Source organism: Ornithorhynchus anatinus, chromosome 8, assembly GCF_004115215.2.
Source record: "Ornithorhynchus anatinus isolate Pmale09 chromosome 8, mOrnAna1.pri.v4, whole genome shotgun sequence".
Classification (NCBI taxonomy): domain Eukaryota; kingdom Metazoa; phylum Chordata; class Mammalia; order Monotremata; family Ornithorhynchidae; genus Ornithorhynchus; species Ornithorhynchus anatinus.
The window spans coordinates 59,129,847-59,154,685 of NC_041735.1; the positions used below are offsets into that span (position 1 = coordinate 59,129,847).

Consider the following 24,839-nt stretch of genomic DNA (forward strand, 5'->3'; position numbering starts at 1 on the left):
CTCACCAATCTCTCTGCCTCCAGTCTTTCTCCTCTCTGGTCCATAAAATAACCCGCTGCCCAGATCCTTTTTCTACAAAAAACATTCAGGACACAACACTCCACTCCTCAAAAAACTCCAGTGGTTGTCCATCCAACTCTGCATCAAACAAAAACTCCTCACCATTGGCTTTAAAGCATTCCACCACCTTGCCCTCTCCTACCTCAGCTCACTACTCTCCAGCTACAACTCAGACTGCACACTTCACTTCTCTAGTGCTAACCTTCTCACTGTGCCTTGATCTCAACTGTCTTACCACCAAACCCTGGCCCTCGTTCTGCCTCTGGCCTGTAATAGCCTCCCTCCTCAAATCTGACAGACACTCTCCCCCCGCCCTTCAAAACCTTACTGAAGGCCCATCTCCTTCAAGAGGACTTCCCAGACTAGGCCCCCACCTTTCCTCTTCTCCCACTCCATTCTGCCTCGCCCTGACTTGCTCCCTTTGTTCTTCCCCACTTCCAGCCCCACAGCACTTATATACATATGTGCAATTTATTTATTTGTATTGATGTTTGTCTCCCCCTTCTATACTGTAAGCTCGTTGTGGGCAGAGAATGTGTCTGTTTATTGTTGTATTGTACTTTCCCAAGGGCTTAGCACAGTACTCAGCACACAGTAAGTACTCAATAAAAATGACTGAATGAATGAATTCTTCTAAACATCCTTCTGCCCCCACAGTCTCTCCACTTCTCAAAAACCTCCAATGGTTACCCATTCTTCTCTGCATTAAGTAGAAACTCCTAACCACAGGCTTTAAGGCACTCAATGAGCCCTCTCCCTGTTTACTTATCTAGTGCTTTCTCCCATAACACACCAACTCACACACTTCATTCCTCTTAACCTAATATAATAACAACGGTGGTACTTGTTAAGTGCTTACTTTGTGCCAAGCACTGTACTAAGCACTGAGGTAGATACGAGTAAATTAGGGTGGACATAGTCCCTGCCCCACCGGGCACTCACAGTCTTAATCCGTTTTGGACAGATAAAGTAAATAAGGCACAGAGAAGCTAAGTGACTTGCCCAAGGTCACCCAGCAGACATGTGGCAGAGCTAGGATTAGAATCGAGGTCATTTTGACTCCCAGGCCCATGTTCTTTCCGTTAGGTCACACTGCTTCTCAATAATAACTGTGGTATTTGTTAAGCACTTACTATGTGCCAGGCACTCTCGTAAACTCTGGGGAGCATATTGGGTTGGACACAGTCCCTGCCCCACAAGGGACTCACAGTGTTAATCCCCATTTTACAGATGAGGCAACTGAGGCCCAGAAAAGGAATGTGACTTGCCCAAGGTCATGTAGCAGATCTGTGGCAGAGCCAGAATTAGAACCCAGGTCCTTTTGGCTTCTGGGCCCAGGCTCTATCCACTAGGTCACGCTGCTTATGTTATGCTGTTGGCTCTCCTGTTACTACCCTCTTACTCACACTCTTCCCCTTGCTTAGAACTCCCTCCCCCTTCAAGTCTGTCAGACCATTGGCTCTCCCCATATTCAAAGGTTCCTGAAATCTCATCTCCTCCCACTGACCGTCCCTAATTCCTTTTTCCTTTCCCCAGCTTATACGCCCCAACTGCCACCTGAGCAACTGTAAATCCCCAAATTCTTGTAGAACTTATGTATATATCTTCAAAACTCTATTAAGTAATGGAAGGTACTGAGTGCCTTCTATGTGCAGAGCATTGTCCTAAGCACTTTGGAGAGTCAACAGAACTATGAGACATGATCTCTATGTTCAGGAGCTTACAATCTTGTTCTACTAACTCATGCACATGTCCCTGTTTCTCTTTCCTCCTATCTGTAAATTATTTCAGTGTAACTCCTGCATCATCTTATAAACCCCCTGAGTGCACAAACCATGTTTACTAACTCTATTTGTTTCTGTTTGCAAATCAGTGAAATCCTACATTTCCTTTTGCTTTCATGACAACCTTGCAGAATTATGTTCTGACTGATGATGGAATCTCCCATCAGGAGTGGCAGATGATCTTATCTTCTATTACCTGCTATAAATCCTTGCTTGTCCTCCGGCTCCCACCATTTGAAAATAATCTTTATCTGCCTCCCCCAGTAGATCACATTCTTCTTGAAACCAGGGAATGTGAGTTATGAGCCCCCAACCACTGCATTGATTAGTTGATCAGATTATGCTAGAAGCTTGTTGTGGACAGGGAATGCATCAGTTTATTGTTATATTGTACTCTCCCAAGTGCTTAGTATAGTGCTCTGCACACAGTAAGCGCTCAATAAATATGACTGAAAGTGGGGAAAAAACAGCTATGTACTATAAACTGCTTGTGGGTGGGGATCATAATAATAAAATAATAATAATTATGCTATTTGTTAAGCACTCTCAGGCACTATTGTACATTCCCAAGTGCTTAGTACCCTTCTCTGCACATGGTAAGCACTCAGTAAATATCTTAGATTGACCGATTAACTGAAAATAGACAATGGCACATTGGCCTTTTCGAAAAATGAACATCTTCAGGTAAGGAAATGTCCGCAAATCAATCAAAATTTTATTCCCTTTGTTAAGACCAAAGTGGTGTCCAGTGAAAATAATAGATTGACAAGGCAATGTTTCAGTATTGAAAACGCGCACTGGATCTCTATATGGGACCGGGTGTATTCACTCCTAAAGGGCACAGAAATTCCACTGATGCCCTCAGGTTTCATCGTCTATATTTATTTTACAATTATTTGAATGAAAGTTCAGACTTGTGAAGGTTAATGGACTGTCTAGGCTGGCACCAGTAATTCTTTACTTACCCACAGGCCAGACACAGAGTAAGAAACATCAGCATGAGCTTCCCACACTGCTCCCTGACCTCAACTATCATTTGGAGACATCAGCCTCTGCAAAGGTCATGAGTACAACACTGTTTATCCTTCCCATCTCCATGGTAACTTACTCTCGGGCCTCCTTTCCCGTGTAGTGACTTCCAATTGTGTTAAATTGAGAGTGTCTTTCTGACATGTGAAATCCTACTTCTAAAGCTCTGAGGAAATAAACTGAAAGCAGACTTAAACCAGTCAGTCACAAGGGAGAGAAGCATCTTCTCTCAGTGACCAAAATCTATCTTCTCTGTTTACAGAGTTTTTTAAAACTAAAGTGCAGTTCTCCAATCCTCCAAAAGTTAGTGAGGTGAACATGGGACCCCCAAAACTACAGAAGGTAGCGTGTCAAATTAACCATCAAGTTGCATATCTGGATTGCTAATGACAGAGGGCAGCCCTTTGAGAAAGTAATCTGCTGTATGTGATTCCATATTCTCATTAAATTATATCATTTATTCATTCTAATTCTTCTAGTTGTAAATATTTTTGTCTCTCCCTCTCCTACTAGAGTGTAAGCTCCTTGTGGTCAGGGACCATATTTCATGCTTCTGTTGTACAATCCCAGGTGCTTAGTTCTGGGCACTGTGCCCAGAAGGTGTTCAGCCAATATCACTGCTCCTACAACTAAAACTCCTGCAAAGAAGGCAGTTCAGAAACACGGAAACAAGGGAATTACAGGATTCTTCTTTAGAACATGCTAATTATAAAAAGTCAATGATTTGTGCACTTAATGACACCTGAGTAAATCTTGAGCACTTAAATGGTCTGGTAGGTGGAAAGGTCTGAGCCTGGATCATGGAAAACGAATGAGCTTTGTTACATCGTTTTAGAAAATCTACCAGGAGGAACAGTTCGGCTTAACACTTTTCCTTTGAATTTGAAAAATCCTTACCAGAGACGGATTCATGAATTCTTCTAAGTACATCCGACACAGCTTGCGATCCCAAACATCTGTGATATGTCCTCCATACATAATCTCGCCAAACAGATAACGTAAATCTTCCCAGGGAACCTTGGGGAGATGACACAAATGCACAATTAATCTCCTCAGCAGGCTTCAGATGGCTAGCCAAACAAAGATACACAACGCTGGGATGAGCATCCTGCAAAAATTTCCCAACTTCGTGTTTGGGATCGCAGGATGATGCAATATTTTTACGGCAAATTCTTCACGGTTGGAAGTATACGTTCCATCATGCAAGAGTCCCAGTGCACTCTAAAGAGTGAAATCTCACCTGGCTGCATGAATGGGGATCTAGAATTCATTCCTCACACAGGTTTTCAAGTACCTTTAGGCACCTCATCAGGTAATTTGTCTCTCTCTATTTCTGTATTGTACTTTTTAAGCGCTGAATAGAGTGCTCTGTACACTGTAAGCACTCAGTAAATACGATTGAATGAATGAATGAAGGTAGTAAACATAAGTGTCTCTTCTGAGCAGACTGTTTACAAACATCACCCCATCAGTGACAGAATGATTCTACAGGGTATCCTTCTAAGGAAACATCAATAATTACTGTTCTTGTAAGATTTTCTTATTTTATTCCTGTGAAGCAGGGATGAAGAAAAATTCGGCCTGACTTCGATTTGGGCTGTATTCAGAATTTGGATACACACAAAAAAGGGGGTAATTAGTATTTAACCCTTGCCCTCAGAATCACTTGAGTGTAATGTTCACTGTGTGTCTGGCCAGAAAGCCATTTCTGTAGGCTGGAGTTAATGACAGGAGCATGTTTTATTCAAGAATCACCATATCTCCCCTTTATTTGGCTTAGCAGGGTTTGACGCCTCTCTTTGCTACCCTTTTGCTTCCTCTGGGTTTGCAAAACATGCCAGTTTGTGATGAAGCCTTTCCAGACAGGAACCTTTTCACCCTCTCAGGGCAGAATATGCCTCCCAACAGCTCAAGTAAAAACTTAATTATAGCCTTCGTTTGGTGCATGATGTGACAGAATAGAACAAGTAAAATAGCTTCAGCTATTCCAGTGTACTTGCTGCAAGTTTATTTGAATTTGAATAAGTGCACCTCGGATGTATCTTTCTTTAACACCGCGTTTGATCTACAAGAGAAAAGAAACAAAATGCCCGAAGGCAGTCCACGGTTCCGTTCAACGAACAACACTGTATATGGCTAGAGAGATCCCGTTTTCTAGCTGGATGGACAATAAAGGTGGTCTCATTTTAATTTCTCTTTCTCGTTGCCAGAAAGCAACATCTGTTACACCTTTCCTCCTCTAGTTTGCATTTATTTCAAGATTCTATTCAGCAAAGGATTGGTTCTCAAGTTAAGTACAGTATATGAAAACTTAAAAGGAAAAAGCATCCTGAGCAAATGAGTTTGGCGTGACTTGGGTGATGTAGGGGTTTCTGTTTTCCAATTCAGGTAACTTGCCTAGGAAACTCTCTTTGATGCCCATGGCTTCAAGAGGAATGGTTAAACAACTGGTCTGAGAGATGTGAAATGGGGTTTAGTGGGGCCTAGAGCCAGCTAGGAACCCATCAGAGGAGAGCTTCCCAGCAGGTGAAATGAGCATATGACTGGATTTGGTTTTTTACAATTAAAATTGTACTCTCCCAAGTGCTTAGTACAATGCTTTGCACACAGCACTCAACAGATTGAACGAATGACTGAATGAATGAAGCCTTAGTGGGACAAAACACCTTTCAGTGAGTATGAGAACGGAAACCCCGAAAAAGAAACCTTCCTGCTTGCCCAGTACGGTTGGGTAATTATCAATCTTACTGAATAATTCACTGAACAAGACCTGCCAAAATCGGAGGGGTTTATTTATTTGTAAGAAAAAGTAGCGCTTGGGAAAGACAGACTTTTCCAGTCATTTTGTAGATAGGAATCACTTTTGAAATCACGGAAATAAATCGCAGTTATTTAAAAATCGCTACTCAAACACCATATCAGGTCCAATTTCCAACTAATTCAAATCGAATGAAAAAATGAAAAGCACACAGATTGGGGATTAAATGTTCCATTGAGAGGTCAAAGGCCACGTGCTGAAATCTCCCAGGGCATATTTTCCAGATGAATGCAGGAGCCCTTTGAAGTTTAAGGAGCCCTGTAGTAGTTAAGGTAACGTGCTGGGAGGCGATCGTAAGCGCTTATCACGTGCCCAAATGTTTGAACGTGCCTGTGTGCAGATATACAAATTTCCTTCCTAAAATGAAAATCCAGAATATATACAAGGTAGATTTAAGAACACTTTAATTCATCGTTGGTATTTATTGAGCATTTATTATGTGCAGAGCACTGTATTAAGCACTTGGGAGAGGGAAAAACAAGAGAATTAACAAACACATTCACTATCCATAATGAGCTTACAGCCTAAAGACAAACTTTGATCTCTTCTTTTACTCAAATGTTGGGGTTCACAAGAACTTCTACAGATAGCCTATTGCTGAATCTCAATAAAAACACATTGCAGCTCTATAATAAAATCAGTTTTCTACCCTTAATTTCAATTCAAGGGGAATATTGCTGAGAAAGTCACAACAAGGTGGCATCCTTAATACATAATAATGACACATGCAGGAAATGCACCATTATTTATACGTGACGTGCTGTAAATTGCTTCCATCATCAGAACTAATTGTAGTGATTATTAATGCAGTGTTATGAACTGTCAGAATTGCTGTATGTAATTACATTTGTGCAAATGCTTCATTACCTGCCTAATGAATTTGGCATATATGCACATGTAAACCACTGTTTTTGTTAACATAATGAAGGACATTTTTTTGTTTGTGCTAAATTCCTAACGTGAAACTGGTTTGACCTATATTATGAAGTTAAAACATCTTCTGCTGAAAGTCCCCTTATCTGGTTCACGTTCACGATCAACGCAAACATTGCTGGCCCTTTGACTAATAATAGCTTCAGAGACAACTGATGTTTTGTGAGTTTCCAGAGACTGACAGATTCAGACCATTCCCAGCAAGGGGTTATTGGACCAAATAACTCTTACTTTAGGGTTTGCCTCCAAGTAGTTATAGAGGACACTTCTACAAATGTTGAGGTCTCCGATGTTGAATGGGTAGCTGCGATTCCAACCTTGGGGTCCAAACTTCAACCTCCCAGCAACGCAGGCATGAAAGTAGCACAAAGAAAAAAGGATGCTTTTAAACTCCTGCTCCTTGGAACACAATTCAAGTGTATCCTGACAAGAGAGGAAAAGAAAAGGCACACGTCAGTTTACCTGAGGCTGTGGTTTTGTTCATCTAGCAGTGAACTCTGTCAGAAATAACAATCATGATAATCACCATCCTCATCATCATCACTGTGGCATTTGTTAAATGCTTAAATGTGCCAACGCTGGGGAAGATACAGGATAATCAGATTGGACTCAATCCCTGTTCCACCAGGGCTCACAGTCTAGGATCCCTATTTTACAATTGGGGAAACTGAGGCCTGGAGAAGTTGAGTCACTAGCCCAAGGTCACACAGCAGGCAACCGGCCAAACTGGAATTAGTCAGTCAATCGTATTTATTTAGCGCTTGGGAGAGTCCAGTATAACAATAAACTGACACATTCCCTGCCCACAATGAGTTTATAGTCTGGAGGGGGAGACAGACATTAGTAAAAAATAAATTACAGATATGTCCTATATACAGTGTACTATGTATAGTGCTGTGGGGCTGGGAGGGGAGAATTAATAAAGGGAGTGATACAGGGTAATATAGAAGGGAGTGGGAGAAGAGGAAAGGAGGGCTTAGTCAGGGAAGGTCTCTTGGTGGAGAGAGCTGGATTAAAATCCAGATCTGCTGACTCCCAGGCGTGTATTTTTTGCAGTAGGACAAGCAGCTCCCCTAATGTATGTCATCGCAGATGATAGGCCAAGGGAGCTGTGAGATTGGGAGTTGCTGGGGGCCTGGAGGGCCCTGCTCAGCCAGGTGACTAACATACTGTACCCCTCCCTACACTGATGTCCTGCCAGGGATGGCCCTGCTGGTTCCAAGAGACCTTCCCTAAACCCTCTGTTCTTCTTCTTCCTCTCCCTTCTGTGTCACCCTGACTTGCTCCCTACCGCACAGCACTCATTCACATATCTGTAATTTATTTATATTAACGGCCATCTCTCCCTTTAGATGTAAGTCCATTGTGGGCATGGAATGTCTTATTGTTATATTGTACTCTTCCATGTGCTTAATACAATGCTCTGCATACAGTAAGTGCTCAATAAATATGATTGAATGAATGAATAATGCCCAGTCTCCTCGGGATCCAGAGCCGTAGCACACCCTGTCTCACCCTGGCACAGCCTAACAAGTCAAAGAGATTCCATTAGGATGGGCGGGGACTCTCTCAAATCCCCTCTGCCATCTCTGATTCAGGCAGGATGCTAGGGGTTGCACCACCAGGTGAGAAAAAGAAGGGGCAGCGGAGGACAGACCCTTGAAGATCAGCTCAACCATAACGGGCAGGGTGAGAGGATGGTGAAGGAATAGAAAGAAGGAAGAAGAATGTGTCCTTTGTGTCAAGTGTAACCAGTGAACACGTAAGCAGCACCAGCAAACACACAACCAGCACTGTTCAGTAAGATCTCTGCTGACCGACAAGCTCTACATATTTATTCACCCAAAGCCAATCTCAGCAAGTAATTTTTAAGCTCCTTTTCAGCTGCCCTTATAAAATCGGGCATGGCAAAATCACTTCTCATTATCACCCTAATTAACAGAGCATAATGCCATTTTCCTTCTAAGGAACTGAAAAGTAACTTTCAAAGAATTATTTCTGTTTCAAAGACAAATATTTTAAGCTCCTTATAAGCAGGGAATGTGTCTGTTACTTCTGAGACACTTTCCCAAGTGTTTAGTACAGTGTAATGTACTCAGTAGGTGCTCTATAAATACCATAGTCACCAGAGATATTGAAGTTGAGGCAGGAAGTGCAGCAACTGGGATGGGGCAACTGGGACCTGTAGGTTTGCAAAAACAGACTTCCAGAGGAAGTTGAGCAGGTGTTTCTCTCGTTCTTGACAGATGGGGCTATGGCCCTGCCCATCTGAATCCCAGGAGACAAAGCACTCTCAAATCCCTTGTATAAATCTGGCAGTATCTCACAAAAACTCACATGACTATAACTTTGAAGGAAGCACAAGGACAAATGGTCAGGAAATACATCTTTGGTGAGTGGAGAAATTGAGCCAAAACAAAAACCAGTTCTAAGTGGTTCTGTCCAGAGCTCTCCATCCTCATTCTGTTAGTGAAGCCCAAAATTAACCTGCCTTTTGAGGGTTTGTGTAGATTGGGGCCACCCAAAGGATAGCACTAAAGTGGCCATAGATTTAGTCTGACTCTGCAAAGAGCATTAAAATGATTTGGCAGCATTTAAAACATTCAGTATTATGACGCAAGGGATTTTCCCTCCGAATGGGGAGTGTGGGTGGATATTTAGCATAAGAGTAAGCAAATAGAGTTTCCATATCGTTCATCCTTTTGCCAAGGAAGAGATAACTGGCCACATTAGAATATGGAAATCAAAGCACCCCCCTCAACTTAACTGGGAAGAACTATTTTGTTCTAAATTTACAGAGATTCTACAGGAAGAAAGTACTAGAATAAAATAAACCCTGTGATCCTTTAGAAAATAACTGTTTTGATTTGATCATGGCTTTATTTTGACCAAGTGCTTAGTACAGCCCAGAATAAGTGCTCATCAAATACTATTTTTTGAATGATTATGTCCTAAAAGAGAAAACTGCAGGATTAACCCTATTTTTAATTATGTTGGTTAAGACAAGCACCAGCAGCAGGAAAACAAAAGTCTAACCTTGGCCTGGTTTGAACCCTCTCCTCTACACCAACTCCATTTTCACAAATACTGCAGACATGGAATTGTTGCTTCACTTAGAAAATGAACACATACATACAAAGCATCTATTTTTACATTCATATTTGCTCGCAGTCATTTGTGGGCTAGTAGGCAAAGCAATCACTTAATCTAGGAAACTACAAGCTTGCAACCTTCTTACATATTATGCCAACAAAACCTAGATCCTCATTTTTGAAATCTTGGCCATTTGGGGGACAGGAATTGAAATATTAGTTCTTTTTGGCAACCACTTGAAAAGAATAGAGTTGTTTTAAGATCATGGGTTCTAATCCCTGCTCCATTACTTATCTGCTGTGTGACCTTGGGCAAGTCACTTCACTTCTCTGGGCTTCAGTTACCTCATCTGTAAAATGGGAAATAAAGACTGTGAGCCCCACATGGGACAGGGACTGTGTCCAACCTAATTTGTTTATATTCATCCCAGGGCTTAGTACAGTGCCTGGCACATAGTAAGTGCTTAACAAATACCACAATTTATCATTATTTTTATGATCATTTAAGGTCTAAAAAGGTGTGTGTTCATACCTTCCCACAGGAAATGACTGCTTCACCTGCTACCACAACGAATGACTGCAACTTTGATTTGCATAAGAGCATCCTAATCCTCAGGAGGTAGGAAGTGTTGGCCCGTGAGTATGTGCATTTATTATTTTGGCAGAATGCATCAAATGCCTTGAGTATTTTCATTAACAATTAAATCTATGATTAACTCAATTTAGAGAATGAGGGTCTCCCACAAAACTCACTTCCTTACCTGGCTGGTTCCTTATCTGCTCTAGCATGCCTACTAGAAACAGGGGATGTGGAACTATGGAGAAATCAATCACTGGTATTTATTGTTTACTGTGTACCGAAAGTGCTTAGTACAGTGCTCTGCACACAATAAACACTTAATAAACACCATTGATTGATTAATGGCAGAGCACTTTGCTAAGCAGTTGAGAGAGTACAGTACAATAGAGTTGGTAGACGGGAGTTCTGCCCACAAGGAGCTTACACACTAGATTGGGAGACAGACATTAAGAGAAATTACAGATGGGGAAATGGCAGAGTGTAAGGATATGAATATGAGTGATGGAAGACCATGGGGGGCTAAGGAAAGTGCAGGAGTAGAAGGAGCTTAGACAGGATGCTGCCCTTAGAAGTTACTCAATAAATACCCTTGATTATGAGGAACTGAACTGGTCCTGGGGCTGCTTTGCCCAGCCCAAAAGACAGTAGTGATGGTGGTGATGGAAACTCTGACCAACACGGAACTTCCCAGACAGGAGGCTAAGCTCAACATCACTATCTGAAAAATAGGGCATCCCAAGATTGGGAGAGTTAGGAATAATAATAATTATGGTATTTGTTTAGCACTTACTATGTGCCAGGCACTGTAATAGGTGCTGGAATGGATACAAGCAGATTGGGTTGGACACAGGTCCTGTTCCATGTGGGGCTAACAGTCTCAATCCCCATTTTACAAATGAGGCAATGGAGGCACAGAGAAATAAAGTGACCTGCCCAAGGCCACACAGCAGACAAGTGGTAGAACCGGGATTAGAACCCAAGTCCCAAGACACCCGGGCCCGTACTTTATCCACTACCCCATGCTGCTTCTCTAAGAAGGGCCTTGAAGAATTAGATGCCCACTGCATTGAAGCCAGGGGTCATTTTGAATTTGAAATAAATGCCAGACTCAATAAACATGTTGGAGGTTTGAACTTCCCAGGATAATTGCAGACCAATATCCAGGAGTGTGTCTTGATGCCTCTTACTGCTTGGTTTCTCTAATTGGTTTCCATTACTTGATAATGATCCTATAAAAATGCCTGTTTTTTTTTAAAAACTTTTTTAAGGCTAATTGTAAACAGAGGCTCTTAATAAACAGTGTCATGTTTCAAAGCAACTGGAAAGGGGTCATTTCAATTAATTACTTTGGGAGTTATAGACTCTTTGCCCCTTAGGATTAAAATACCTTCTTTTATTGCAATCTAGTAGAAGGTGCCATTATTAAATAAGAGATGGATTTGGACAAAAAAAGCTTCCCTTTTCATTTTTCCAGGTAGAAGTTGAAGATGTGCAGGCATTCTTTAATAGGGTAGGGAACAGTTCATCATTCATTCAATGATAAATAAGAATCAGGATCCAATTTTGGATAAAGAAAATTTTCATGCAGGCAAATTATACCCATTTGGAGATAGCATCATTTCCATGTGGCCCAGCATCGCTCTTCTGAGGTGTTAGGATCCCCAAATGCTTAGTACACTGCACTGAACCTAGTGGGAACTCAACAAATGCGACTTCTATTGATATGATTCCTGCCGGACCAGTCTGCCTTACTTTACAGACTCCTGTAATGTAATGAGAAACATCTCACATAAGACACCTGATCCTTCAGTTTTAGCAAACTGTTCATAGAGATTTCCAACTTTCAGAGTTGGGTATTACTCCCAAGAACCCTTGAACTCTTTTCCATCTGGATGGGAATGGTGCAGCCAGATTGGTTCTCCAACCCCTGCCTGCCAAAGGTCAGAGATTACATCTGATCTGTCAGCAAGAGATTAGGTTAAAGGGACAGTTATTTGGGGCTATGGTAGCGAGCTCAACTCGGTTCCCACACGGTTTCCATTTTGTTCTTACCTGGTCAAAATTGTAAAGGGCAGCATGCAAATTGGCCAGCATTCCAGTAGGGGCTTCATTAGTGATTTTAATCGAGTTTTCCAGGAGTCCCTGAGGGATTTGGTGATCATCTGGCACTGGTGCAGCACTAAGAAAAACCCGATAATCACAGTGGCTCTCCACGCTGAACTGCTCAAGGAGTATCTCCAGGGTCCCCAACCACTTGGCTACCAGATGCACATTCTGAAAAGGGAGAGCACACCATTTCCTTGGGTAGAACTGCGCTGTTGGCTGAAAGGTGGGAATTGAAAGGTTTAAACGTGTAGGACACCTGTGTTTTCATAGGTGATGAGGGGCTTCCAATTTAGCTACTCCATCCTGTAGTGTTATTGCATCATTATTTCAATTAACAGAGAAACAGAAAATGAACCTGTTCCACACTGTTGATCCTCTCTGAATCTCTGTCATCTTCCTCTAGAGACCTTTACTGATGATCCTGAAAACTTGTGCCTAATTAATCACTCAATGTTTGAGGGAAGGGACCCTCTGCTATCCAACCCCCATTTGGGTTTTCAAACGAGAAAAATAAAAAACCCAATAATAAAAATAACAACAACCATAACTGTGGTACTTATTAAGCATCTCTGATGAAGATGATGGTATTAAGTGCTTGCTAAATGCCAAATCACTGTGCTAAGTATTAGGCTAAGTACAAAATAATCAGATTGAACACAGTCCCTGTTCCACGGTGGGCTCACAGTCTGAGAGGTAGGGAGAGTAGGTATCAATTTAAAGATGAGGAGACTGCGGCACAGAGAGGTGAAATGACTTGCTCAAGTTCATACAGCAGGCCAGTGGCAGAGCCAGAGGTACACTGCAGGCCTTCTGACAACTGAAACTATGTTCATAATAATAATAATGGTATTTTTTTAAAGTGCTTACTATGAGCTAAACACTGTACTGAATGCTGGGATGGATAAAAGCAAATTAGGTTGGACACACTCCCTGTCCCACATGGGGCTCACAGTCTTAATCCCCATTTTGCAGATGAGGTAACTGAGCCCCAGAGAAGTTAAGTGACTTGCCCAAGGTCACTTCTAACTCCCAGACCCATGCATTACCCACTAGATCACACTGCTTCACTACTCTTTCCTACAGGCTATGCTTACAGTTTGAATTGTCCAGATAATGTTCATTTCAAGTACATCTAAAGCAGAACTCAGACCTTGTAGTTGTGTGCTGTTGGGTCATCCAAATGCCAAGTGAAAGAATGTGGTTGTTTCAGCCAATCCACTACTGCCGGAAGAAATCAATGCATGCTTTGATGACAACAGATTGTCTGCTTTTCTCACCTAATCCTAAATTTTAAACCTACAGAAATGGGCAGTCCCAAATGGGTCTCTTGGTAACTGAATAGGAGGCGGTAGGTTTAAACACCTACTTATTTCAACTGAGCATGGGAGTAGAAAAAGTGCTGATCTTAACGAGTGTACCTTCTTGGCTATATACACGGAAACAAAATCTCACCATGAGCAGCCTCTTCTTCTAACAAATGACAGCCAGAGCTCACACCCCCAGCCCACTGATGAGATTGTGCTGGAAATGATGGTTCCCTAATGGTTCTGAAAAGAGCCTTTTGTTCCAAGGCAGAAAGGATTCTTAGTGTTTGCATGGCTGACCTCAAGAGCTAATACTATTCCTAAAGAACGGCTCTTCGACGTCTATTGGGCAGATTCCCAAAACCATGCTCACAAAGCAGACTAGCCACTGCCATTTATTAAGGTCTCCACTCAAATCCTCTTCCGGGTAACGTGAGTCACCTTCATAAAACAGGCTTGTGTATGCTTCCAAAATGCTGCATTACAAAACAAACTCCTTACGGTAGCTAGAGTAGAAGGTGGAAAAGTTACAGCAACCTGAGAAATGACCATGGAGATCTTCCAGGAAAGAAGCATAAAAAGAATAAACGCAAATCACCCTTTAATCAATCAGTCAGTCAATGGTATTTATTGAGCGCTTACTGTGTGCACAGCACTGTACTAAGTGCTTGGAAGAGTATCATATAAGAATATAACAGACATATTCCCCACCCACAGTGAGTTTACCAGTCTAGCGGGGGACATAGACATTAATATCAATGAATATAATATAGTTATGCACATAAGTGCTGTGGGGCTGGGAGGGGGAATGAATAAAGGGAGCGAGTCAGGGTGATGCAGAAGGAAGTGGAAGAAAAGGAAAAGGTTAGTTAGGGAAGGCCTCTTGGAGGAGAGGTACCTTCAAAAAGGCTTTGAAGTGGGGAGAGGCCAGCAAGGTGTCCCAGCCCAGCCTGGGTCCCAGTGGTGGGGAAGTCCAGATAACCCGATGGGGAATGTGAAGCAGAGAGAACTAGTCACAATCAGGGATAAGCCCTCTGGGCACAGTACAGATATTTCTGAAGGAATCAGAATTCCAGTACCCTCTCTAATCTCGGAGTTGTTGAGGCTTTTTTTTTTTTTAAATGGTATTTGTTAAGCACTTACTATGTGCCAGGGACTGTACTAAACTAACAAAAACTCTTCCTCGCCATTGGCTTTAAAGCACTCAATCACACTGACCTGTCCTACCTTAGCTCGCTACTCTCCTATTACAAACCCAGCCTGCACACTTCTCTCCTCTAATGCTAACCTTCTCAATGTACCTCAATCTTGTTTATCTCACCACCTACCCCTTGCCCACACCTGCCATCCTTCAAGAATTCGTTTGCTGCCATGGCTTCAACTACCATCTTTATGCAGATGATACCCAAATCTACATCTCCTCCCGGATCTCTCTCCCTCTCTCCAGGCTCGCATCTCCTCCTGCCTTCAGGACATCTCTACTTGGATGTCTTCCCACTATCTCAAACATGTGCAAAACAGAACTCCTTATCTTCCCCCCCAAACTCTGTCCTCTCCTGAACTTTCCCATCACTGTATATGGCACAACCATCCTTTAAGTGGCAGAAACCCATAACCTTGGTGTCATCCTTGACTCCGCTCTCTCATTCAACCCACATACCCAATCCATCACCAAATCCTCTCAATCTCACCTTCACAACATCTCTAAGATCTGCCCTTTTCTCTCCATTTTAACCACTACCACAGTAGTACAATCACTCATCCTACTCCACCTAGATTATTACATCAGGCTCCTTTCTGACCTCCCAACCTCCTGCCTCTCTCCACTCCGGTTCATACTTCACTCTGCCACCCAGACTATCTTTCTACAGAAACGTTCAGGTCATGTCACCGCCAACCCTCCTTAGAAATCTCCAGTGGTTACCTATCCACCTCCGTAGCAAACAAAAGCTCCTCACTATTGGCTTTAAAGCTCCCCTTCACCTTGCCTCCTCCTACTTCACCTCCCTTCCCTCCTTCTACAACCCAGCCCACAGACTTCGCTCCGTTGGTGCTAATCTTCTCACTGTGCCTCGATTACCCCTGTCTCACCGCCACTCCTGGCCCACATCCTACCTCTGGCCTGGAATGCCCTCCCTCTTCAAATCTGCCAGATAAGCACTCTCCCGGCCTGCAAAGTCCTATTGAAGGTGCATCACCTCCAAGAGGCCTTCCAAGACTAAGCCCCGCTTTTCCTTTTCTCCTGCTCCCTTCTGTGTCACCCTGACTCGTTGCCTTTGCTCTTCTTCTCTTCTCCCTGCCCCACAGCACTTATGTATAAATCTGTAATTTTATTTATTTACATTGATGCCTATTTACTTGTACTGATGTCTGTCTCCTCCTCACACACCCCTGCTCCCCACCAGATTGTAAACTTGTTGTGGGCAGGGACTGTCTCTCTTCATGGCTGCATTGTACTTTCCCAACTGCTTAGTACAGTGCTGTGCACACAGTAAGTGCTCAATAAATGTGACTGAATGAATGAATGGTCTGGAACGCCCTCCCTCCTATCTGACAGACAAGTACTTTTCCCCCTTCAATGCCTTATTGAAAGCACATCTCATCCATAAGGCCTTCTCTAAGCCTCCCTATCCTCTTCTCCCAGTCCCTTCTGTGTCACCCTGACTTGCTCCCTTTATTCAACTCCCCCTCCGTGCCCCACAGCACTTAGGTACATATCTGTAATTTATATTAATAAATTATTCTGTAATTTATATTAATTTATATTAATTTCCTCCTCTGGACTGTAAGCTTTTGTGGGCAGGAACGTGTCTATATGTTTTACTGTACTCTCCTAAATGCTTAGTACAGTGCTTTGCACACAGGAAGCACTCAATAAATATGACTGAACTGTACTAAGCGCTGGGGTAGCTACAAGCTAATCATGTTGCACACAGTCCATGTCCCATATGGGATAGAAGATCTATTTGTCCATCAGCATGGTTCCAATTTAGTTTTCATCTTTGAAGTGTTTTACTAAGCAAAAGAAACAACGATTTTTCCAGTTACCTTCAGGTTCATGCTTTAAATACAGTTCCAGTGTAGACTATACAGTGCTGTGCAGAGTAAGCGCTCCACAGATATTATCAATAGATAGACCGACATAGGTAGGAAATGCCTGGGATTTCTACCACAAACTTTCAGCACATACCTGGAGAATGACCCATTGTCCTTCTTGGGAAGCTTTCTCCAGGGTCATCTCAGCTACCTTCTCTTGACCTTGTCCCAAAGATAGATTGTGAAATTTTCCAGAATCGATAGTGAACCCAAGTTTTTGACCTTTGGGAATGGGAGAGGGTGAGATCGGGAAGGATAGAACACAAACAGAAAGGAGAACCATGATCATTTTGCTTTCTTATTTACAGTCATGTAGGATCACTAGTGCTGCCTTCCTAGTTTTTCCTCAAGTACCCAAACTAAATCCTTACCAGTTTCAACAAGCAAGGCTGTGAGCGCTCAACAGCCACCTCCTTGCCGGTGTTAGAAAAGCCAGTGGAAATTTGTTCCTTTGGCTTTATGATAATGAAGCTTTTTGACATTTTGATAGATGGTGGGCATTGTTATCAGGCATTATAAACTCTTGCAGGGGTAGCAGAGCATTTCCCTTACAAAAAAAGGAGCAACATGTGGTAGATATCACATCATTTTTTTAACTGATTGGTTCGGTGGGTAAATGCACCAGCCTCTCACCTTGTGCGGCCATAGTTTAAATTGAGCACAGTCGGGTCACAGCTATATTAACCTGGTATTCTCAGCTTTGCCTGGAGGGACTAGCAATCCAAAGTACAAAGCGACAGCGTCTTGCACAATTGAATAGAGTTGGTATAATGACCATTATTTAGTTGCAGGGGGCACAAGATTACATGAGCATGGAGAAAATTGCCCTCTGGCCCTCATCTAGTCAAAAGGTAGAAAACAGTACAAAAGAAGCTCGCATTATGCCGACTGGAGGAATGTTCAGTTTGAATATTTCCTCAGACTGTAGTGCTATTATCCTTGCATTTTCTCTACACCCAATTTCCATCAAATGGAAAAGAAACTAGACAGATGCAGAACCGTTCGACTAAGAAAGAAAATCAGTCTCATTTGGCCTAGTTGATTTCTTTTTTATGACGTAGATTTCTTTTTTAAACAATAACTTGAATTCAGAGCTAGGTCTTTGTCACACTTCTATGGCTGCACACTAACTAATCATAATCATAATAACTGTGGCATTTTTTAAACACTTACTATGTGCCAGGCACTGTACTAGACACTGGGATGGATACAAGCAAATCGGATTGGACACAGTTCCTGGTGCACGTGGGGCTCTGGCTCAATCTTCATTTGACAGATGAGATAACTGAGGCACAGAGAAGTGAAGTGACTTGCCCAAAGTCACTCAGCAGACAAGTGGCAGAGCCGGGATTAGAATTTATCACCTTCTGACTCTCAGGAACGTACTCTATTCGCTACATCATGCTGCTTTACTGCACACATCCAGGGAGGCCGGGAGAGAGCCTGCCATTTCTATTGGAACTCACCGAGTATTTCCAGGTCTTTAAGAGCATCTACCCCGGGAGACAGGATGAAAAACAAGGGCATGGCTGGGCTGCTCTCTTCCAGTAATTTAACTAAGTCCATCCTGGTCCCATCCACATACTTTGCGCCTAGTTTTTCTTCGACAAAGTTTCTGTTCAAATAAAAAAATTGTAACAACCTCAGGAAATGGGGTTAACAGGGGTGGTTGAGGGGCGTTGGGAGAGAGGGGGGAGGGTATCACTCTGAGCTGTGGAGATTTAGCAGAGGGCCAGTGAAAGAAACAGCCATCAAACTGCCTTTCAAGGGTGGATGCTTGGTTGGGATGGATGAACATAAATCTTGTTTTATCCAGTCAGTAATTATGACTTCAGGAGCCAATCAAACCACTCTCCTCTTCAGCATTCCTGGAAATCAGAGTCTAAGCTTTTAAGGTTTGAATTTGACATGCAGGACATGACTCCTCTTTCTCCCTCTCCCATCTGGTGATGAGAAAATAGTTTGACAATCAGGAAGCTACTGGGCTTCTGATAGGCTTGTGTGGTGCAGCAACCCATCCTCTCAAAAGGCTGTGGGAGAGTCAGAGAGCAAAGGGCAGGTAAGCCCAGATGCTGCGATAGAGCTCTTGGTTCATTTGCAGACCTGTTCTGATTCGCCTATCCCCACCAAAAGTATGAACAGAGATTCAGGCCAATATTGCCGTAAGACATAGTGGGGAATCAAGTTCTCCTTATTTCCTTCACTGTGGTTTTGAGGGAAGGGAACATTCTGTTGTACTGTACACTCCCAAGTGCTTTAGAACGGTGCTCTGCAAAGCACAATAAATACCACTGAATGATTGATTGGGGGGAAGGAGAGGGGAAGGATTTGGGGGAAAGGGGAAAACTGGAGAAAAGGCACTCTCTGTACCAGAAACATTTTTCAGGTTCAGAATCAAGTTCTCAGAGACTTTTCCTCCTTAGAACTCGGACTCTCATTTCTTAAAATCGCCACATAACCACAACCACCCACCATGAACCCGATCTTCCTCCTCTCTCAATTAACCTTTTTACCTACAGTGTACATCTCGGTGATCTAGACTGTAAGCTCACTGTGGGCCGGGAAGATGTCTACCAACTCTGTTACACTGTACTCTCTCAAGCGCTTGGTACAGTGCTCGGCACACAGTAGGTGCTCAATAAATATGATTAATTGATCAGACTTCTTGTATGATATCCTACTCTGCTGGGCTTCTCAAGGGTATGGCAATGATTTGTGGGTGTTGGTAATTCTTAGAAGCCTAATTGAGAAGGATTCATTTCCCTGCAACAGGCCAATCAGCGAGCCACTATCCTGAAACGGCAGCATCTGGCAAGGGGGGCTGAGAAAGCTTCCTCAAAGGGATGAGAAGAGGAATGGAGAATGAGAGCATGAACCCATGGGAGATTTGGGGGAAAAAGGGGATCCAAATAGTAGTGAAAGAAAGAAAGGTTAGTCTCTAAACTGCATTTTTTCTGTGAACAGGGATTGGCTATTGTACTGTATTTTCTCAAGTGCTTAGAACAGTGTTCAGCACACAGTAAATTTTCAATACATATTACTGATTAATTGATAGATTCCCAAGGTCTTGGATGGGTAGTGAAGCCGGTAGTAGAATCAGTGTACATTGTCTTATTGAAAGGATGAAGGGGAAGATTAAAAAAAAACAAAACAAAAACCAATACTACGAAGTTCTGACCAGGGTTTCAGGTCAGATTGCTTCAACTGTAAAATCACAGACTAGAAAACTTTTTTTTTTTATTTCAACAATTTCTCCAAACCCTCTGGGTTCTCCAGAATGATCACTTGTTTGTGCTTCAAATGCTAAATTGTTCGCACTGCCCAAAACAGTGGAAGACGACTGAAATCACCACTCTGGTACTGCATGTGTTGACCTCTGAATTTGCTTGACATCCCTTGTTCTCACGAGTGTGTTTCCATCATTTCCATCAATCAGTCACATTTACTGAGTACTTACTGTGTGCAGAGAAGTGTACTATGCCCTTGGGAGAGCACAATATAACAGAGTTAGTAGAAGTGCTTCCTCCCTAAAAGGAGCTTAGAGTCTAGAGGGTGAGACAGACAGATATGTACATATGTGCTGTAGGGCTGAGGGTGGGGTGAATAAAGGGTGCAAATCCAAATGCAAAAGTGACGCAGAAAGGAGTGGGAAAAGAGAAAATGAGGACTTAGTTGGGGAAGGCCTCTTGGAGCAGATGTGCTCTTTTAGTAAGGCTTTGAAGGTGGGGAGAGTGATCATCTGTCGGATATGAAGGAGGAGGGAGTTCCAGACCAGAGGCAGGATGTGAATGAGGGGACTGGTGGCAAGATAGATGAGATCAAGGAAGATTTAGTAGGTTGGCATTAGAGGAGTGAAGTGGCTGGTTAGGTTGTGGTAGGAATGCAGTGATGTGAGGCAGGAGGGCCCAAGGTGATTAAAGCCAATGGTAAGGAGTTTCTGTTTGATGCAGATGTGGATGGGCAACCACTGGAGGTTCTTGAGGAGTGGGGAAACATGGACTGAACCATTTTGTAGATAAATAATGTGGGCCATAGAGTAAAGGATGGACTGGAGTGGGAGAGATAGGAGGCAGGGAAGTCACCAAGGAGGACTTCCAATAGTCAAGGTCATTTCTCTCTTTTGTCTATCGTTTTCAAACATAACATGTCAGGTAGTGGTTGCCTTGTTTTTTTTTCTTAACATTTAGCACATTGTTGCAGTCTAACAGATTTAATGATGAGGATATGATCAAAGTATCACACCAGGTAATTTCCATGACCCAAGTGACCAACCTCACTTTAATAAGGCAGTGACTCTCAAATATTTTCACCTATAATGCTTACAGTCCAGATCACACCACTTGCCCTACCTGAGAGCATATGTCATTCGATCTGGGCGCAGAGCTCTCAGAAGAATTAATTTCTGAAAGGAGCTTTTCTTTTTCCACTCCTGAGGGAACTTTTCCTTTTCTGGACATTCCGATTCCACCCACTTCTTCCATCGGTTGGCAGATCCTTCCAAATCCCGGTCCAATCCCCGAAACTCATCATCCATCTGGGAGATGGCCTGTAATACACCAGGGAAGTGGATGATGATCATATATTCCGGAGTTCATGGTTTGAGGTCGAGATGTGAGTGAATTTCTTTGGATTTAAAAAATATTAATCTAAAAATTATTCTGCTCTTTGTGATCTCTTCCCTAATATAAACGCAGGAAGACACTAAAATATTTAGAATTAAGTGTAGCCATTACATATCCATAAAAATGTCACTTTACCAGAAGAGTGGTACAAAGTGGTACATCAGCAAACACCCTTAAAAGGAGCCCAGATTAAAACCAAAGCAAACAGAAGAGGTTTTAGGCAATAGTTCTCAAACACTGGATCCTAGTAAGAGACCAATAACAAGAAAAATGAAAGTATACAGAAGTATATTTACCAACATAAACCACTTGATAACATGTCTCTATTTCTCAGACTGGTGCCTGACTTACATCACATCTCAAAATCTGAGAGCTGTGCATTTAGAAATAAGATTTAAAAGTTTTCAAACCATTTCCCAACATACCTTGATGGCACTCCACGACTGAGCAGTTAGAAAGTCAACAGGACTCTTGTAAGTGTGTTCCACTGGGAATCGAAGGAGGAAATCTAATTCGAGGAGTTCTATCTCTTTATTTCTCAACAGAATCTTAACAGAATGGAAAATTGAAAGAGGTCATTAGGTTGACTTCACACTCGCTTTTCATTTAAAGCATTCACCCCCATTTAATAGACATTATTAAATAGGCAGAACAAAGTCCACTAATGCTGAGCATTTCTCCTTCCAGAATTCCAGTGAAAGAGGCTAGATTATGATAATGATTTTTAAACTGGTTATGGAAATCAAATGCTGAGGGATTATTTAAGGTAGGCGAATATGCCTTTTAGCAAAGTGAGGCTTTCCAACGCGGCCTGTGGCTTGTAGAGCAAATAGTAGAACCTGTCTTAGGACCTATTATATGGAACAAGAAAACTGCAAGTAACTACTGGATGGCATGATATTCCCACACAGAGCAGAGCTGACATTCCATGCAAATCATAACACAAGTATCAAAGCTGATATTTTCTTTACCAGGATGAAGATTTTCCTTAAAACCTAGCCCATGGCAAAGGCCTAGCTTTTAAGATTCTGCTGATCCAACTTAAATTGTGATTTGGAAGAAATTTTCAGTACACAAGTCTCTGGGCATATGGTTACTACCGGCCAGCTATTTTTATGGTTTATGGCAGGAACAGACAGCAAAACCATGACCAATGAGGACAATCCACCTTACTTTAAAAATTAGGTTGAGTTTCTGTGTTCTTTTATAATGGTATTTATTAAGCACTTACTTTGTGCCAGGCACCATATACTAAATGCTGGGGTAGATACAAGCTAATCAGTTTGTACACAGTCCATGTCCCACAGGGGGTTCACAGTCTTATTCCTCATTTTACAGGTGAGGTAACTGAGGCACAGAGAAGTTAAGTGACTTCCCCAAGGTTACACAGTAGACAAGTGGTGGAGCCAGCATTAGAACCTATGTCTTTCTGACTCCCATGCCCACGCTCTATCATTAGGCCATACTGCTTCTTTGAGTTTGCTGTCGCCACTGGATTGTAAACTCTTTGATGGCAGGGACAGTGTCTATTAACTTTCCCAGGCACTTAGTACAGTGTTCTGCACACAGGAGTTCAATAAGTACTGTTGACTGAGTCAGACCTTGCATCCCCACTAGCTCTGTGTCTCTTCACTGCTACATAGGCAAATTTGTCCCCACTGTCCAAGGACAGAAAAGTAGGGAAAAGTCTGTGAAAAGTAGGGATGGACATTTTGACAAATGCAAGATGTTGATTTACTCTTTCCTTCAAGACTTGCTATATTTCCCAGGCATGCCAGTGGCATTCATTAAAGGAAGAACACGTAGGGACACAGGAAGGATCAGAAGTACTCACAGGTGGGTCCTAGTGAAGATGGGAAGTGCTGGTTTCCCTTTGGCAGACATCTTGGAATTCCAGCATCTCCCTTTGAAGAAGGCTACCGTCATCTCAATAAAGTCCTTCATGAAATGAGCTAGGGATTGGCTGAATCCTCTATGGCTGATATAGACTGAAGGGAATATTCTCAGATTTGACCTCATCTCAGTCACATTCTAAATCCCCAAGAAAACAAGGGCTTGGAGCCTGAATCTGGAGGATCATGTGCTTTTCTTCTGGCCCAAGCTGCCCGGATCTTCCGAGAGGAAGAGGAAGGGGCCACCAGGTCTGTGTGCATTTCTGGGGTTTGTAGTGCCAATAGGGGCATGCATATGGAGTTAAATGCACCTATGTGACTGCACAGGAGAATCTTAGCTGTTGTGTTTCCCCAAGGAGGAGCCTGAAGAGACTCGGGGTTTAGGGAAACCTTCTGTCCCATTCTTGCCTCTGTGAATTTTAAACTAAGGCTACAGAATTCTTCCAAGAATAGTCAGCTTTCTTGGACTTCTCAAAGTATTGCATTCTTAAAAAGGGCAACTTCTGTGGAATGAGGAGGGCAGAAGTCAAACCAAGGAGGAAGTGGAGAGGAGATGGAGGGAATGGGTACCAGAAGCACAGAGTTGGTTCTAACAATGGGAAATGTGTTTTGGTGAACACTGTGTGTGAGTTGGGAAGAATTCCTGAGGTCAGAGAGTGTGGGCCAGAGGGGAGAGTGAGTTGAGAAGAGAGGCAGACTGGTTTTACTTATGCTTTTGGATTATAATAATTTCTGAGCAGACTCAAGATTCTTAAAGAGAGAAGTTATACAAACTCCACAGCACCTAGAATTTTATCTAATTCCCACATCAGTACACTTTTCCAGTGCTTAGTAGAATGCTCTGGACACTGTAAGTGCTTAATAAATGCTATTACTACTACTAGTCTGGTGTTGGATATTCTATAGGCACTCCATAAAGAGCAGTGATGATGAAGACTTTGAAATAATGAATGTTCTACCTTAAGACCATCGAGAGAGAACATGGTTATTTTCATGAGAACTGGCATGTGAACATTTTCTCACCTGGAATGTTGCCTGGGACAGGAAAGTCAGCTTATCTTTTTCAAAGAGTCCCTGGCTGATGAAGAGGAATACAGAATATGTAATGCTTTCCATCAGGTTTGAGATGCGCTCCTGCATTTCCTCGTTTCTTTCAGCCAGCCGAATCGCTTTGTGGTATAGAGTGTTGAAAGCCTGGGGATATTAAAGAGGATGGTAGTTTTATTTTTTTTGTTTTTTGGTGTAGGGGCCTTGACTAGTGGTAAATCCTAGATGCGGGCTACTGGTGAGATCTATTTCTTTTGCTAAAGAGGGAAAACCATACCCTAATGATCCATAGAGGGATTAAGGAGCTATACAGTTCTACCTGACAAACCTGATAAGGCAGGCCTTTATCTCTTTGGGATCTTTGCCTCAGTTTTCCCATTTCTAAAATGGGGATAAGGCTTTTCTCTTACCTGACTGGAAGTTCATTCATTCATTCAATAGTATTTATTGAGCGCTTACTATGTGCAGAGCACTGT

At 42.5% G+C, this 24,839-nt stretch overlaps 1 protein-coding gene across 1 annotated transcript in view; it reads right to left on the bottom strand.

The window, feature by feature from the left end:
• Window positions 1-24,839, bottom strand: part of LOC100083380 (dynein heavy chain 11, axonemal) — a 123,551-nt gene that overhangs the window by 13,901 nt on the left and 84,811 nt on the right. The window contains exons 18-25 of the mRNA XM_001513893.6: window positions 24,340-24,510; window positions 21,850-21,972; window positions 21,152-21,348; window positions 18,269-18,417; window positions 16,897-17,024; window positions 12,349-12,570; window positions 6,856-7,047; window positions 3,771-3,890 (exon numbers count right to left, since the gene is read on the bottom strand). Coding sequence (XP_001513943.4) covers window positions 3,771-3,890; window positions 6,856-7,047; window positions 12,349-12,570; window positions 16,897-17,024; window positions 18,269-18,417; window positions 21,152-21,348; window positions 21,850-21,972; window positions 24,340-24,510 — 1,302 coding nt within the window. The remainder of the gene's footprint in view (window positions 1-3,770; window positions 3,891-6,855; window positions 7,048-12,348; window positions 12,571-16,896; window positions 17,025-18,268; window positions 18,418-21,151; window positions 21,349-21,849; window positions 21,973-24,339; window positions 24,511-24,839) is intronic.